Source organism: Carcharhinus amblyrhynchos, chromosome 5, assembly GCF_965287045.1.
Source record: "Carcharhinus amblyrhynchos chromosome 5, sCarAmb.v2.hapA, whole genome shotgun sequence".
NCBI lineage: Eukaryota > Metazoa > Chordata > Chondrichthyes > Carcharhiniformes > Carcharhinidae > Carcharhinus > Carcharhinus amblyrhynchos.
The window spans coordinates 101,399,364-101,417,932 of NC_137328.1; the positions used below are offsets into that span (position 1 = coordinate 101,399,364).

General features: G+C 39.7%; 1 protein-coding gene across 4 annotated transcripts in view; it reads right to left on the reverse strand.

Moving 5' to 3' along the window:
• The window catches only part of ap3b1a (adaptor related protein complex 3 subunit beta 1a), a 257,978-nt gene that overhangs the window by 190,862 nt on the left and 48,547 nt on the right, over positions 1-18,569 (reverse strand). For all 4 annotated transcript variants that reach the window (XM_080189336.1, XM_080189334.1, XM_080189335.1 and 1 more), the window contains exon 6: positions 17,784-17,850. In XM_080189336.1, coding sequence (XP_080045462.1) covers positions 17,784-17,850 — 67 coding nt within the window. The remainder of the gene's footprint in view (positions 1-17,783; positions 17,851-18,569) is intronic.

Genomic DNA, 18,569 nt, shown 5'->3' on the forward strand with positions numbered 1-18,569 from the left:
TTTCAACTTGATGTCCCTCTAAAACTAAACTGCAGCCAAGAACTGAAAATCAAAGAGCTCCTATCACCTAACCTGACAACCAGTTTTCCTCTTAACAATGCAGGGTCATAAAACTAATCACAGCAAGTACCCAAGTCCTCCATTTAAGCCACTTAAGAGACAATATAAGGACTTCTCGTAGATAGCTGATGTCACTGGCACTGAGTTAAGACCATGTGCTGAGAAAACACTGAAGCTGTGAGAGTTGCAGAGATCATGATTTTAAAAAATCCTTAAAGGTACACTAGAATCACAATATGCAGTTCCTGTATGGCCTTCGCAAACATCAAGTAACCCTTCATCGTATATGTGGGAACTTGTTCAAGACTGGTTATAACAATTCACCTGACCACTTGGCCATTTTATGCTGCCTAAAATCAGTCAGGTTAGGGTGTAGAAGGAACAGTATGTGGCAGCTACTTCCAGTCACCATCAACTGATGCACTCTTCATGACAACGCCTCTACCAGAGTCCAACTGCCAACCAGTGCTCGTCACACAGTATAAGTTATTTTCCATTTATAATTGGTGTTCTTGCAAAATTTTCTGATGAGTGCAAGGTGAAAAGCTTTGACAGGTCTTTTTTCCCAGCATACTTAAATAACCACAAGCTATTTCAGGCAGTAACAAAAATCCAAGAAAATATACCTCAATAAGTCACTCATAAAAGAAAAAAAGGGCAAGATTTTCTTGCTCTTTCACTGGTCTGTAACCTAGAACACAACCTCATTTCTCACCTTCTTTGAGAAGCTTGCCATCCAACAGAACACTCATTGCCAATTAAGTTTCAGGACACAAATAGTTTTTCAAAACTTGAATTTGGGCAGTTTGTCTGCATGGACAAATAAATACCACTAATTTTGCAAAGTTAGCTATCACATTAAGACAAGTCACAAGGATAATAAGCGTGGGCTGTAAAAATGCCACTAGTGCCAAAGGTAATCAAGCTGCCTGTGTTGGGTAGGCACTGTTCATTGTTTCAAGAAGGTTTACACAAATTACATATATCAGATACACCACAAATGACTGAAATGCAAATATACATTATCCTAAGCTCAAGAGATTTTTCATGTTACTGAATGCAACTTTCACACAACTCAGAAACACAAAATGGTAGCAGCAAAAGATCCTTAAGCAATGATTAATAAACAAACCTGTTAACTGGGAAAAGGACATTAGTATTGTATACAGGTACAGAAAGTAACAATTTCCTACAGAGAGAAACTTTTGACCTTTGACTTGCAACAAATTCAATAGACAACCTCCAACTACCTCAACAGACAACATCGGATAAGTATAAACTAGTTCAAATTGCCCAGTATCTGGAAATCGATGACTGAAGCATCATAATAGAAATACGCTTTGTATGACAAGCACAAAAGGACAAAATGACAATCTTCCCTGGAGTCAAACCACAATAAATTAATCAAGCTGAAACAAAAGATGATGCCAGTAACTCCAGGTTGAAAACAGATTTGAAGAAGCAAAAACATAACTTACAAAACACTGCAAAATAAATGAACTAACCCACCTAAATCACAGTACAGACTTATTCTAATTAATTACATTTAATTCAGAGCAAACTAGAAAGTAAACAATCTCACATTTATCCTCAATGTTATCTTCCCCATTTTGAACCAGTTAAACACCAAATGTTCTTTGCATTACTTTTTAATTTGAAAGGGAAATCGTAGGAAACCACAGGATTAAAGAAACGGTAGGAAACCACTGGATTAAAGAAACGGTAGGAAACCGCTGTATGAGTATCCCCGCCACACTAAACTTGGTACTAAAGGGATAGAAAATCAGTGGAAATAAACAAATCTGTGCAAGTTTCCACTCAACCTTTAAAAAAAATGCATATGAAAACTAATGAAAATCTTTAAGTAATAGCACCAAAAATTGAACAGTTTGAATACTTGATCAAATTATATAGCTGTGGGTGTGTGTTTGAGGGGAGAGGGGTGGAGAGGTGGGTGGATTGAAGAAAGAGTCTCAGCACATATTGAGCTCTTAATTCATGGATGACAAGGACAGAGAGTGAAAGCTGATGGAAAACAATACCGATGATGCTTCAAATGTAGCTGCACAAGTAACTGAATTGGTGGTAAGAAAGTGGCTTTCAGCCTTAGCTATTTGATTGATGCACATTTTGCAAGTAAGAGATGCATTTGGAGTACAACTAATAAAGCTCTGCCATGATGTTTTACAGATAACGTTTTTAAATTGTTCTAGTATTGTATCAGTTCTTTTTAGCAAAGCACCGGTAATCATTTTAAAGAGTTGTTTCTGTTACATGCCATTTTATCAGGTTAAAATGTCAATAATTCACAGGTTTTTAGGGAGAAATTTTCAAGAAGTAATCCCTTCGTCTTCATATGCAAATGCAGAAAGTGGAAAAGTACTGTGACTGCTGGATTTCTTTACCGGTGAATTTTAGCAAATCTCACTGCACATTTACATATCTTATAATGCTCAAGTATATTCCGGGATTTATTCACACATTGAAGAAAATGTAATTTATTTAAGACTATTTATGTTATAGAGCTTGCTCTTACTTTGTGAAATAATGCTTCCAAATTAGGGTGTGAGAGAGGAGGTAAATGAGAGAACAGGTATCAGAGCAGACAGTGTTATTCTGATAACCTGTAATTTCAAATGTGCACGTACAGTACTGAACGTTCAGCGTTTCACCATCAACGCTGCGATGTAAAGAGCAGTTAATTGTTGTCAAGTTTGAACCTCAGCCAATCTTAGCCAAAGGAGTGACTGTTTCTTTAAAAACAATCTGATATGGTGCAATTTTAACCTGTCAGCTTTTCCTCAGGCAGCAATCATTCATAGCGGAGAAACCACAAGCATCACATGGATGCACAGATAAAAAGAATTTTAATTTCAATCTCACCGAGAACACAACTGCTTTTAGAATGAAGAAAATTCACTCCCAACAAAATCAGCAGCATGCTTATCAAATTGAAATTGCAATTTTTCATTTATATCTTTTTTACATTAACCCAATAAACACAGTTCATTTTTCTCCCACTGGAGGCTGCTGATTTTCTGTGCTGTTGCTAAGAACTTCAGCCATTAGCTGGGTTCCTAGGTAAACTACATGCACCATCAACAAAAGTGACACCCAATCTATGGAGTTCATATTTTCTCCAGATTATCTATGCTAGTTGACAAGCTGGTAATGGAAAAATCACACGAAGCAAATGGTTCCTCTAATAACAATAAATTTCCTATAAAATTATGAAGGGTACAAAACGTTTCCTTGCATCTATTTTGTCATGAATTCTAATTAGCGTTTCGCAAACCTGAGAGTGCTAGGTCATCACGAGAAGAGTGGCGAGATGTGATTGATAATAGAGTACAAGTCAGCCCTTGCTGCCAGCGTTCCCTTTTCTGAAATTAATGGCCATCCCACCTGCCCTAATCATACAGCCCAAATGATATTCCCTTCTTATTTCAATTTTCTGCAGGCATGGAAAACTGGAAAGATCAGTCATTTATCTTGTAATAGCTGGATAATAGATCTATCACAATGAAACATCTGCACAAACTCGCTGGATTTTTTTTCACAACAGTGAACAGTTACTATCAAATCAATGTTCATGAACTATGACTTAGTTTATCTGACTGAATAAGCAGATGTTAACTAACACACACACACACAGAGACAGACACACACAGAGACAGACACACACAGAGACAGACACACACATTAGAGTCTGTACTTCAATCTGCTTTTAGTAACTTAACATGTGTTGGCAATTGCCACTTTCAGTTTATTTTTCATTACCTCAATGATATTTTATGTGATCTGTCGCAGGCTGTTAATCAATAACCATATTAGTGCCAGATTAATTTTCAATTGAAACACAATATAAATCAATTTCTGTTGGTCCCTTATTCAAGATAGATGGAACAAAAATGTTTAAAATGTGATCGAAAGATGGGTTATGAAAAGAGGTAAATTTACTTATAATCCAGGTGAGATCAACCATGATTAGAAAAGTAGATTCCATCACACAATTTCTAAATACTAGCATCACAACAGACTCTCATTCTCCACAAATAAGTCTTTGAGGTGGATGGGCAGCGTGCTTTTTAAATACTTGCTCATCTGATAGAAATATATAGTTGTTTTCAGGAGCCTCCCAATCTTTGCTTATATTATTTCAGTTGCTTTTTTTTTGGCCATGACTGCTGGACTTAGACTGCAGAGTGTATTAGTAAAAGGTCATTCAAATTAAAGATAAACACTCACATTTACTCTCCACATTAACTTTACCCATTTCAATCCATTTACATACTAATTCTTACATCCTATTTCTTATGTTCTTATGTTCTTATGTAAATATTCTTGTGCATTACTTTTTTAATTTGAAAAAGAAATATTAGTGTACAATAGATTTTGGAGATCCACATGTTCAATCCTCACCACACTAAACTTCCAAACTTTGCATTAAGGGGATAGAAAATCAGCAGAAGTAAACAAATCTTTGCACGTTTCCTCCTTCAGGATCTTTTATTGCTACCATTTTACTTTTCTTTTGAATCGTGTGAATCTTGTATTCAGTAAGAGGAAAGATCTCAAACTATGCAATGAAGTATATTTTCCATTTTCATGGATGACAAGGACAGAGGTCTAAAGAGCCCTGCTGGAAAATTTACGTATGTGGACATCATGCATTGTTCTGACAGGACACATTTCATGCTCAATTGCTAACAAACCCATGGCCTTGATTTGGCCAGTGAGAACAGACAATTAGCCTAGAACTCAGAAGCCTGTTGATGCCTACAAAAAATACTCCAGAGAAAAGTCAGCAATTTCAGGGAAAAAAGAGAGAATGGACAGTAAAACAATCTACAAGAATTAATTTGCAACCAAATCACACTACAATAAATATACTCACACAAAGTCAACATAAATTCGCACCTCTACCTGTGCTCTTAATAAATAGCTACTTAAAAAGGAGTTACAACTACACAGTATAGCTGGGGGCTATTATGAAAAGCATGGATAAAGGACTGAAAAACTTAAAGGCCATGAGGTGGAGATGCCTATATTGAATTGGGGTAAGCACAATAAGAAGTTTCACAACTGTTAAAGTCCAACAGGTTTATTTGGTAGCACAAGCCATGCAAACACTATGACAATGGATGAATGAACACCGCTCGATAATCACCAGGCAGGAGTGTTCTCTTCCTGTTGGGGAACATTTCAGCAGTCACAGGTATTCAGCCTCTGATCTTCAGGTAAGCATTTTCTAAAGGCGGCCTTCACAACACATGACAATGCAGAATTGCTGAGCAGAAACTGATAACCAAGTTTGCATACACGAGGAAGGCCTCAACCAGGATCTTGGGTTCATGTCACACTATCTGTAACCCCACAACTTGCCTGGGCTTGCAAAATCTCACTAACTGTCCTGGCTGGAGACAATACACATCTCTTTAACCTGTACTTAACCCTCTCTCCACTCACATTGTCTGTACTGTTCAGACTCGACTACCTGTAAATACTTGCGTTCCATTCCAATATTTTGTAAATTGAGTTTGTGTCTTTATATGCCCTATTTGTGAACAGAACTCCCACTGAGCTGATGAAGGGGCAGTGCTCCGAAAGCTTGTGGCTTGTGCTACCAAATAAACCTGTTGGACTTTAACCTTGTGTTGTGAGACTTCGTACCAAACTCATAAAAGAAAGAATTGGGATAAGAGGGGCATTTTCAGGATGGCACCCTGCAACTAATGGCATGCTGCAGGGATCAGTGCTGGACCACAATTATTTCCAATATACAATGCCTTGGACAAGGGAAGTGATTCTACTATTGCCAAGTTTGCATTTGACAGAAATAGGTGGAAAGGCAAGCAGCAAGGATGACATAGCCTAGACAGATATAGACAGAGTAAGTGAGTCGGCAAAATATCTAGCAAATGGAATATAATGTTTGAATATGTGAAGTTCGGCACTTTGGTAGGAAGAATAAAGGAGCTGAATATTGTTTAAATGAAGAAAGCTGCACCACAGAGAAATTTGGAAGTCCTTGTACAGAAATCCCAAAAAGCTAGCATGCAGATTCAACAGGTAATTGGGAAGGAAATGGAATATTAGTCTTGATTTGTAAGTATTTTTGTTGAAGATTATTCCCCATTTTTACATACAAAGCAATAAACCCAAGATTGATATCATTACAATTGGTTTGGTGTACCTATTATCAATTACAAATTATCATCATGACAATTGTTGCAGTCATTGTAATCAGCACCTCTCTGTGTATGGATAATAACAGTTATTGCAGAGTGGGTATGACAAGATAACAAGATAAAAAGAGAGAGAGTCATGAGCACACAGCACAATGGTACACACCCTCACCCACAGGATAACAAGCACCACACTACATAGCATAAGGGAGTTGTTATGACAAATAAAACTAATTGGAGCATTAAACAGCACCCCAAAATCTCCAAATAATCGAAAGATACCCCAGAAGGAGAGGAGGGGCTCAGGACACAACCCCAACCCCTGCTGTACAGCCTCATGGGAAGACTGCCCAGCTATCTAAACTTATCCCAGGTTCCACAAATAATACAATACCTTCCATTAGTGGATCTAAATCTATAGCAATCACCATACTTTTTAAGTACGAATTTTCGACAATGTACTACCCTTGTTGACACAGTCAAAGAAAGTAAAGAGTATTGAACAAATAAAAGAAGAGCTAATGAATCAAAGATTCTTACGCCATCCTTGGGCCCACCATATAATAAGCCTTCCTCATCTCCAACTACACCAGAACACGCTCAAGCCCCACCATTGGCTGGAAAATTTAACCATTTTCCCTACCAAGGAGACCCCACCAAATGGGAGCAGCAGCACTGTCGATAGCCTACTCTCTCATGTTATATATTCCACAGGGTACTGCCCTGGCAGCCAAGGTAAATGTAGAACAGCGACAGAGTTCAAAGAAGAGCCAAAAGACCAGGAATATTCACACCACAACTAAGCATTAGAAAAAACAAATATCCCCATCTCCAGTCACACCCGAGATGCTATTTAGGCCCTGCCATCAACAGAATTTCACTCATTTTTGCCTTCATTAGAGATACACTAACCAAAGTCGTCACTGTCCAGACATCCAGTCAGGATATCTTGGGAAGGACAAGGACAGAATGATGTGCTGACCGTATATTCCAGGAACGAAACTACCAAGTAGCCACTGCCAATCCATGCAGCTGAAGAAACCAATCCACAAAGACAAGACAACCACAAGACCACATTCACATGTAACCACCATACACTTCCCCTAAATCCAACTATGCCAGAGGTGCCAATGACAATATAACCCACTCTTTTCCAGGATACATGATCTGTCTGTGCCTTCACAGGAGACCAACAAGGATTCTTTAACCCAAAACTAATTATGGAAAAACAAATGAAAAATGCAACACCCTTAAAGTTTTTTAGGTTTATTTGTTAGTCACAAGTAAGGCTCACATTAACACTACAATGAAGTTATTGTGAAATCTCCCTAGTCGCCACATTCTGGCGCCTGTTCGGGTCAATGCACATAACCAGCACATCTTTCAGATTATGGGAAGCAACTGGAGCACCCGGACAAAACCCACACAGATATGGGGAAAACGTGCAAACTCCAAGCAGACAGTAACCCAAGCCGGGAATCGAACCTGGGTCCCTGACACTGTGAGGCAGCAATGCTAACTATTGTGAGCCCATTTGTTCTAAAGACAGCTTGCCTCCCCTTTATGTTTTCACAGTGGTTAGCACTGCTGCTTCACAGCGTTAGGGACCCAGGTTCAATTCCTGCCTTGGGTGGTTGTCTGTGTGGAGTTTGTACGTTCTCCCCATGTTTGAGTGAGTCTCCTCCGGATGCTCCAGTTTCCTCCCACAGTCCAAATGTGGCAACTGAGGTGGATTGGCCATGCTCAATGCTGGGGTTACAAAGATGGGGGCTGGATAAAGTGTCCTTTCAGAGAATCAGTGCAGACTTGATGGTCCGAATAGTCTCTGTCTGCACTGTAGAAATTCTACGGACTCCATAATTCTCACCCACTATGAGGACTTGAGATCATATCCATCACCATTATATCAAACTGCTAGCCCACCATCCTGCTAAAAGAGGCCATATAATGTAATCCTCCATAATAAATGCCAGGATTATAAAACAAAAAGAGGATAAATATTACACAACCGTGAAGTCAACCAAACCAGCATGCTCCCCAACAGAATGAAGTGAACACATTATCAGCTCACAAAACAAAGAAAATATCTGTTTTATAAATACTGGACCACAGGAGTTTGGATTTGACACAGGGTGAGAAGATGGGCAGCCTCCCTTACCCACCCTGCTCCCCTGGTGCTACACAGAAAGACCAAGATTTATATGTAAATGGTAACATATCTCTCCCTCATTCCAGCACCAGGGCATACCAGTGGATGAATTCCATTGTGGAGAAACTGAAATCTCTGACTTTCAAAGAACAGGATAACGTGATTTAAACCTCAACGCACATACGTCAAACATATCTGCCAGGATAAAGGGCAAAAAAAAAGAAAAATGACAAAATCTATAGTTCAGGAATAACACTGAACTGCAGGATAATGTAGCCACCCACGGAGTTTGAAAAGGCCAAAGTTTTGGCAGGATTGTTGATCAACCTCAAGGCTCTGTCCATAGTTTTACCAAAGGCTCTGTACCTCCATAGCATCATCACCCAGAAGCTCCAGTAGGAAGAAACCTTGGCTTTGACAGGTGGTGACACCAATCACGTTCAGCCACCTCCAACTCACTTCGATGAACACTGAAATCAAGACAGTGCAAGACCAGCAGTCAGGGTGTATTACTGACCCCAGATCTCAGAGACTGGATCCAGTATGCCTCTTTGAACTTGAAACGATAAACCTTCAAATGGAGATAACTGAAGAATAGCAGTCAGTTCTCAAATTCGGCCAGGTAGTCATGCTCAGCTCCTCAGGAGATCAGGTGCACAGTCATTCCTTCTTTGACCCCAGCTCTCCAAATTAGCAGCAGCATTTCCAAGAACTGAAAGGCTTCACCGAAGAAATTGCCCACTCGACTTAGAATTCTTTACTCCGCTTCATCCATTTTCTTTCAGATATCCTCAGGTTCATCAAAATGAGCACCAATGATTTGTGCCCAGGAGCCAAGCCCATCATCCAAAATTGAACTCACAATGGCAGCCATCATCTTGATGTCTGTAACTTTATCAGAGCGCAAGTCCACTCACCAGCTAAACCACCACTGTGAACAAGGCCCCACCTCGGCTGCCTTGAACAAAAAGGATTTTTCTTGACTTTACTCGGCTCCCTGACACCCCAACTTAACCAGGATCTTCCAGGAACATAGCACAAAGTGTACATTCCAGGATCGGATCAGGATAAATAAAGGCTTCAAAGATGAGCAGCATCACAGCTTGCGAAAATGCAGCTGTTCCTGTGCTTACATCACGTGACCACCCCCCTGTTGACCTTTATTCAAAGGGAATGAAATATAAAATATAGAAGTCTTGCTAAAGCTAGACAAGGCATGAGCTAGACCATACCTGGAATACTTAACAATTTGTCCCCTTACCTCAGGAGATGTATACAGGTATTGGAGGCTGTCCAGAGAAGGTTTACTAGGTTGATCCCAGGTATGGATGAATTTTCTTATGAGGAGAAGTCAAACCTGTACTCACTAGAGTTTAGAAGAATGAGAGGCAACTTCATTGAAACATATAGAATCACAGGAGGCTTGACAGAATAGATATTGAGAGGCTGAATCCAGGCCCAAAGGAGTATGATTTCAGAGTAAGTGGTTGCCCATTTAAGCTAGAGATGAGGTGGAATTTCTTCTGAGGATAACGAAGGTATGGAACATTTCACCGCTGAAGGCTATGTCAAGGCTGAGATATACAGATTTTTGATCAGTAAAGAAATAAAGGCTTATAGGGATAAAACAGCAAAGTGGTGTTGAGGATTATCCTATCAAATCAGTCATGACCTCACTGAATGGCAGAACAGACTCGATGGGCAGAACGGTCTACTTCTACTCTTACATCTTATGGTATTCAGTGATTCCAACAAAAGTTGAACTTTAGGGATAAGAGTGTGTTTACGTGGATTAACTTTGATGGAATTCTTCACATAAATACATTTTTTAACATTTAATAGTAAATTTGGATTTCATTAGCCCATGGAGCTTGTTTTGAGTTTGCTTATATCAGTGAAAATGCAATGGTAAACCAATTGTATATGGCACAAATTGTCTGGAAGTGCACAGATGCAAAACCAATTATTCTGCTTAACCTCTGCACCTATAAATTGGTGGCGATCGTCAGGCACCAGAATCATTATTCTACTTCAAATTAATTCAAATTCTAAAAAAAAGTCATAAAAGTCTGGCTCAGAATCATAATATTCTGAAATTTACAAAGCTACAGTGGAGCAAGGCATTCCTTTAATTAGTTTTACAAGTTCATCTCAATAACTGGATACTGAGACTTGCAAATATCAAATTGAAGTCAGAGAAGCTGATCATAGCCTAACCATGAATAATTTAAAACGATGTTGAATTGCATTACAGAGCTCCTATTTAAATAACAGCATTATTTCCACTGCAAAAACAGTGCCAATGGTAGACACTTTGTTTCGTGAGTCCGTAGGGTAAGATGATTGGATCTATGCTACATGTGATGTCAGGAGATTAGGGGCAGATGACTGCATGCGTTCTCATCCTGGGAACGGCGCTTGTACACCAGGTACAACAGAAGACAAAATAAAATTGAAGAAAAAAAACTGTAATAACCACTCTATTTCTTCCTTCAGCATTTGGTTCATTTTGAACACAATAATTGCAATGACTGATCTCATTTCTCCACCTAAAAATGTTTGTACACTTCAACAGCCCCAATGATCTGCATAGTAACTGATATGTTAACAGGCATACTTTCAGTGTTGAAATAACAGTTTACAAAGACAGATGAAAATTACTCTGTCACACAGTTCAAACTAAAGAAAATAGGCTACATTAAACTACTTTAAAATGTCAGGTTAGTTTGGACTTTCACTGTCAAATCCTGTTAATACAAGACTAACATCAACACTGTTAAACAGCTTTGTCTGGCCTGTCAGGGTCAAGAAAAAAATCCCTGACAAGATTCTAATAATTAAGGACTTAAGTTTATTTCGCTGGCTTAGCTTCAGAACTTCTTCAACCAATAGATGATCATCAGTAACTGAATAACTCAGATGGATCAAAGTACCAAAATGGTGCAAGAAAGAATTTTAAATGCGTGTCAGCATTCTTCAATTTAATGCAATGTTATACAGGGAGGCCTTCTACCTAAACAGGCAATTCACTGATACTGACAGGAATTTAATGTTCAAGTCATCTTGCAAAACAGAAAGAATATGTAACTGGAACTGAAGTGTCTGTCCCCTTCATCTATCAGACCATTATGGCTTTTCCTCCTCCAACATCAAGTGGGTGCTTGCAAATAGTCCAATTGCTAGCACCACTTTGCACAAGAAGAAAATAATTTTAATTTGTGCAAGTGGTAATTTGCTAAAATTTAAGATAGAGTACAATTCACAAGGCCATCCCTATTAGATTAGGGAGGTTCTTTCAGCAGTGAGGTTATTCCTTGAAATGGGATAATCCATGAGTGTTAGAAACACTTCTGCAAGAGTCACCAATTTATCATTGAAGGTGATAACAAGATGACTCAGACAAGAAATCAAAATAGCCATATTGGCTGGTAATACAGAATGCAGTCCAAAATAACACTTACATCAATGTGTAAAGGGTACACAGTATGAAAGGTAATTATTGGAATTTAAGCGCCATAATCTACAGAAAAGGTAGTTCAGAAATGAACTCACCAAGTTATACATAGTATTAAACGGCATAGGTGACACCAGAAAACTCACATCATCATAATTATAACATTATTGAGGCCACGACAACAGGACATAATGTCGATAAGCACAAAGCAAATTTGAACAGATTTCAAAAAAAGAAATCCTCTTTCAAAGGATGACAAACATTTCAAATGATTTACCAGCCAAGGTAGTGACATCAAAGGAGCTTCACGATGCAATTGAATGCTAGGCTGAGCAAGTTGAAATACTAGAGGGACAAATCCAATGGAGCATACAGCTTCTCTCATCCTTCAGTTTCTCTTACATTCATATTGATAGCATCTGTCTGCTACTTGTAAGTGCAGAAACTTCTTTTTGCACTCTCCAGCAACTATGTGAACATGGGCATATTTGAGATCAGTACTCAACACGCTACATGAATGACTGCACAATGATATCTTCCTTTATAAGAACCCCATGAGTGGAACGAGTAAGGCATTACCCATGGAAAGTCAGGACAAATCAAATTTCCCCCAGAATACAAGTGAGAACAAGACAGAGGAAACTGTAAGAAAGGCCAAAACACACAGAAGAATTTGAAAACAGGCTTGAGGGCCTATGCCTTGTTTCTTAGCACGAAAAGCATTTCAGCAAGCTTTCAAATGCAAGAGAAAAACCATGGGAGTTGTGGGCCGGCAGGGAGCGGGGGCTGCTGCTTTTTAATGCAGAGGTAGTGGCAGGAACAGTTTAGAGAATCAATCTCAGAAAAAACTCTTTGCATTTACCTTAAGATACAAAAATAGAAAATCAAAAGAAACAATATAAGCAGTGGCTGCAAATTGTGTGATTTTGGAGAAAGGTTAGGAACATTTGCAAATATCCACCTAGCTGCACACCATATCAGTGGCTGGTCTCCTCACTTTCCTCTCAGTTTAACATGAACTAAGGTATTAGAAAAATGGAAGCGATGAAAATAATACTTTTATATTAATTTGTTAATCATATGAATAGAGGAGCAAGCTCAAAGGGTCAAATGGTCTACTCCTGCTCCCATTTTCTACGTCTCTATGCTAGCTATTCTCAGACCTAAGTTTTTTTTTTCAAATTAGGCTTTGAATCAATTTGATACACTCTAATCCAATATGTTTAAAATGGCACATGTCAGAAATTTGCCTTTCTGACTCAATTTGAAGTTTGATATTCATGAATACTGAAGTAAATTGAAAGGTGAACAGATTCCTTGCGAAATATCTTAATCTGAATATAGATATTTACCAGAACAACGACACAGCTTAACATTGAGAAAACGCATTTTAAAATTATACAATTGAACAACATCCAGATAAATAATATACTAAAACCCATAATACTTACATCGTTATCATACATTGAAGCAGCTATGGATTTATTGACACAAAGTGCAAATTCAGATTTGAGAACTGCCAATGTCATTAACTCAGAATTCCACATATAGCAATAGATCTGTTCACAAACTTTAGAGACTGATTTGGAAAATATGTGGTTTTCTTTAGAATTTGGAATTTAAGGGCTTCAATGATACCCAGATGGATAACCAAGCGAATGGAATACAGTGGCATATTGATAATGTTACTGGGCCAATAATCCAGAAGCCCAGGTTAATACTCTGGGGACATAGGTTCAAAATCCCAGCACAACAACTGGTGGAATTTGAATTCAATTAACAAATTGAAATTGAAAACTACTCTCAGTAATGGTGCCATAAGTATACAATTGACTGTTGTAAAAACCGATATGGTTCATTACTATCCTGCAAAAGGAGCAAATCTGCCATCCCTATCTGCACTGGCCTGGGCGAGATCCAGACACAAAGCAGTGTGGTTGACTCTTCAACTGCCATGTGAAATGGTGTGCTCAGCTACTTAGTTCAAGGCCAACTAGGAACGGGCAACAAATTCTGGTCTTGACGGCGACACCCACATCTGAAGAAAGAATAACAAAAAAAAGAAGCCACCAAGTTCAAGTCTTGGTTGACAACAAATAGGCTATCTGCAACCATGACTACCAGAGTTAACCTCACTAGCCACAAATAGAAACTGCAAGGCATCTGCAGGAGATAAAGTTGAGATTGGATGAGATACCAGAAAGCTACAGGTACCTTTAGAGGTATATAAGCCACTACTTTAGAATAGAGAGGGGGGCATGTCTTATCTTATTTTCCTTGCTCTTGGGGAAAGGCAGGTAAAAAGAAAAAAAAGTAAAGAAAACAATACGATCTCCATGCATCTGAACCATGAGCAATGTCATCCATACCCTCTTGCACATGCTTTATTCATTCATGTGAAGAGAACATTGCTAAAGGGCCAAAATTTATTGCCCATCCTTAATTTGCTCTTGGGAAGGTGGCTTGTGAACTACTCCTTTGAATCACTGCAATTTTGCACGGTGAAATGCTGAGAGGGTAGTCCAGAATTTTAAACTAGCAATAATGAAGGAACAGGGATATATTTCCATGTCAGGGTGGTTAGCGACTTGGGAGAAGAACTTGCTGGTGATGTTTTCTTCAGCCTGCCGTTCTTGCCCTTTGAGAGATTGTGGCTTTGGGAGCTGGGGTCTAAAGAAGCCTTGGAGGGTTGCTGCAGTGCATCTTACAGATGGCGGACACCAGAGCCAGTGATGGAATAAGTGAATGTTTAAATGACAGATGGAATGCTGGTCAAATTGGATTGTTTCTCCAAGATAACCAAGCTTCGCGAGTGTTGTTAAAGCTACAAAGATTCAAGCAAATGGAGAATGTTCAATTACACTTCTGACTTGTGTCCGTAGATTGTGGGCAGGCTTTGGGGAGTCAGGTATTCACTTAACCTCCAAACTGTTCTTGCTCACACAACTTATGAGGCTGGACCAGTTAAGATTTTTGTCAATGGCAACCTCCAAGATGTTGCTGGTGGAGGATTCAGTGATGGTCGTATTGATGCATATCAAAAGGGAGATAGTCAAGTTCTCTCCTGTTACAGATGGTCACTACCTGGAACTTATGATACACGAATGTTACTTCGGGTTGAAAGTGAATAAAAACTGAAGTGTATGAAGACCAGGCTCATGTGCCATTGGCATTCTGGAATGTAACATTGATGGAAAGAGGTTTCTGATGAAACAGTTAAAGATGTTTGTCCTAGATATTGCGCTCAGATTGAAGGGACCAAGTTCATGAGGATTTACTGGATGGCGAAAGATTTGCTTAGCTTGGAGTAGAGGGAAAGAACTTGAAGTGAACCCTCCCAATGAAGGTCAGACTAGAAGAGATAAAGAAGCCGACCAATGCCTCTACTTTCTCAGGAGACTAAGGACATTTGGCATGTCTGCTACAACTCTCACCAACTTCTACAGGTGTACCATAGACAGCATTCTTTCCGGTTGTATTATAGCTCGGTATGGCTCCTGTTCTGCCCAAGACCGCAAGGAACTACAAAAGGTCATGAACGAAGCTCAATCCATCATGCAAACCTATCTCCCATCCATTGACTCTGTCTACACTTCCCACTGCCTTGGGAAAAGCAGCCAGCATAGTCAAGGACCTCACGTACCCAAAAGATATTTTCTTCCACCTTCTTCCATCAGGACAAAGATACAAAAGTGCGAGATCACATACCAATCAACTCATGAACAGCTTTTTCTCTGCTGCCATCAGACTTCTGAATGGGCCAACCTCGTATTAAGTTGATCCTTCTCTGCCCTAGCAATGACTATAACACTACATTCTGCACCCTCTCCTTTCCTTCTCTATGAACGGTATGCTTAGTCATGATATGAAGATGCCGGCGTTGGACTGGGGTAAACACAGTAAGAAGTCTGACAACACCAGGTTTAAGTCCAACTCACTGAGTTTACTATAATAAATCAGTTGAACTTAAACCTGGTGTTGTCAGACTTCTTACTTAGTCTGTAGAGTGCATAATGAACAATGCTTTTCACTGTATACTAATACATGTGACAATAGTAAATCAAATCAAGTTACCTGGCTGAGAAAGGAAAAAGGAAAAAGGAAAAAAACTTCTAAGAGCAGAGAATAACTTTGGGCTGGTCCTAGACAATTAAATGGTCTACTTGAGGGACTGTGTAAAATGGCAGGGATTTTTCTGTTATGCTACGGATTATATGAGGAGTTTCTTTTCAGCATTGCTGAAAAGAGAGAGACAAGTTGTTTTTGGATCTTACAGGACAAATGCAGGAAACAATACAGGAGAAAATGTTGCGGATTGGATGGCAAGCCAATTTGGACTGACGACAGCATTGCCAGCAAGAAAGCAAAAGAGAACTATAAGCTCCCCACAAAAGATGCAAACTTGAACATATTCCCTTGATTTGCTAAGAACAAGTCCTTGATTACAAATCTATGTTGCTTCCAGCAAGCCATAATGAGACACATTAAGAATTTGACTGATTGTCTTACATTGATTATTAGTGCAGCTACTAGCACACTCTGGATTGTTCAGCAAGTGCTGTCCAGTCATGGAAACACGTGCAACTGTAGATGCTTTATTTTGGGTTTCTGCAGGTGCAGGCTGTTTGAGCAGTCTTTACCTTGCGTCTTACGAACTACCAAAGGAACATTCCGCTTCATTTGATCAGCCAATTATTGGGACGTGCAGCTTAGGTAGCTGGATCACACCAGGGGTACGAATAGGATAGAGAAAAACTATTCACACTTAACAGAGCATCAAAAACTAAAAGAGATAGATTCAAAACAATTGGCAAAAGGAGGAAAAGTAACACGAGGGAATATTTTTTCACCCAGCGGGCGACGGTGCAGAGGGACCTCGGGGTCCTTGTGCATGAGTCGCAAAAACCCAGCTTGCAGGTGCAGCAGGTGGTCAGGAAGGCGAATGGGATGCTGGCCTTCATAGCGAAGGGGATTGAATATAAAAGTAGGGAGGTCTTGCTGCAGCTGTATAGGGCATTGGTGAGGCCGCAACTGGAGTACTGTGTGCATTTTTGGGCGCCGCACCTGCGCAAAGATATTTTGGCCTTGGAGGGAGTGCAGAGGAGGTTTACTAGGCTGATACCGGAGTTGAGGGGGTTGAGCTATGAGGAGAGGCTGAATAAACTGGGCTTGTACTCGTTAGAGTTTAGAAGAATGAGAGGAGATCTCATTGAGACGTATAAGATGATGAATGGGATGGATAGGATAGAGGTGGAAAGACTCTTCCCGCTCAAAAAAGACAATAGGACTAGGGGGCACAGCCTCAAGATAAAAGGGGGGCGGTTTAGAACAGAGTTGAGGAGGAACTTCTTCACTCAAAGGGTGGTGAATCTCTGGAATTCTCTGCCCGTTGAAGTGGTGGAGGCTGCCTCGCTAAATATTTTTAAGACACGGGTTGATGGGTTTTTGATAGGAGAGGGGATTAAGGGTTATGGGGAGAGGGCGGGAAAGTGGAACTGAGCCACGACAGATCAGCCATGATCTTATTGAATGGCGGGGCAGGCTCGAAGGGCTGGATGGCCTACTCCTGCTCCTATTTCTTATGTTCTTATGTTCAGAGGGTGGTCGGAGTTTTGAACCAACTTCCTGAGAGGATGTTGGAGGTAGTTTGATCAAGGTATTCCAAAGGGAATTGGATTGCTATCTTAAAAGAAAAAATGTGCAAGGTTATGGGATAAGGCAGGGGAGTATACTAGGCAGAATGCTCTTTCAGAGAGCTAGTGCAGACTCAATGGGCTGAAAGTACTTAACAGTGCAAGAGACAGACAGTGATTCTATGAACACAATAAATGACATTTTCAAAATTATTTGTCATGACTAAATGCCTGGCAGAAATATTCCTGAGCATCTTATAAACTTGAAAGAATTTGATCACGTAAACTGCATGACTCACCGTACTTTTATCTTTCAGTAGCTTTTCTATAATCTCGACTAATGGTTCTTTCTGCTCTGCATCCAGACTGTGGGTGATTCAAAGAAATAGAATTGAGATAACAAATTCCTGACTTTTTTTAAATTTGAATTAATATGGTGAACTTACGCACTGAAAATAAGACAGTGGATTAAATTATTTTAAGAGTTTATTCTTAGGACGAGGGCATCGCCAACAGGGCGAGCACCACCTTCTTGAACTGCTGCAGTCCACGTAGTGCAAGAATATCCATTATTATTATTGATTAGTCACAAGTATGCTTACATTCACACTGCAATTAAGTTACTGTGAAAATCCAGGGTGCTATTAGAGAGAAAATTCTAGGATTTTGAATGAGACACAGCTAAGGAGTAGCAACATCATTGAAAATCAGGAAGACGCGTGGCTTGGAGGTGAACTTGCAGGTGAACGGTGTTCTCAAGTGTCTATACCCTTGTCTCTCTAGGTCGTAGAGATCATGTGTTTGGAAGATGCTATTAAAGGGGACGTGGCACATTGCTGCCGTGCATATTCTCGATAAATACACATTGTGCAGCAGAGGTTGGAGAGGTACGGTGAATATTCAAAATGGTAATAAAAGCAAAATACTGCAGATGCTGGAATCTGAAACGAAACAGAAAACGCTGGAAAATCTCAGCAAGTCTGACAGCATCAGCAGACTGAGAACAGAGCCAACGTTTCTATTCTGGATGTCCCTTCATCAGAGCTAGAAGGGTCATCCAGACTCGAAACGTTGACTCAAGGTGA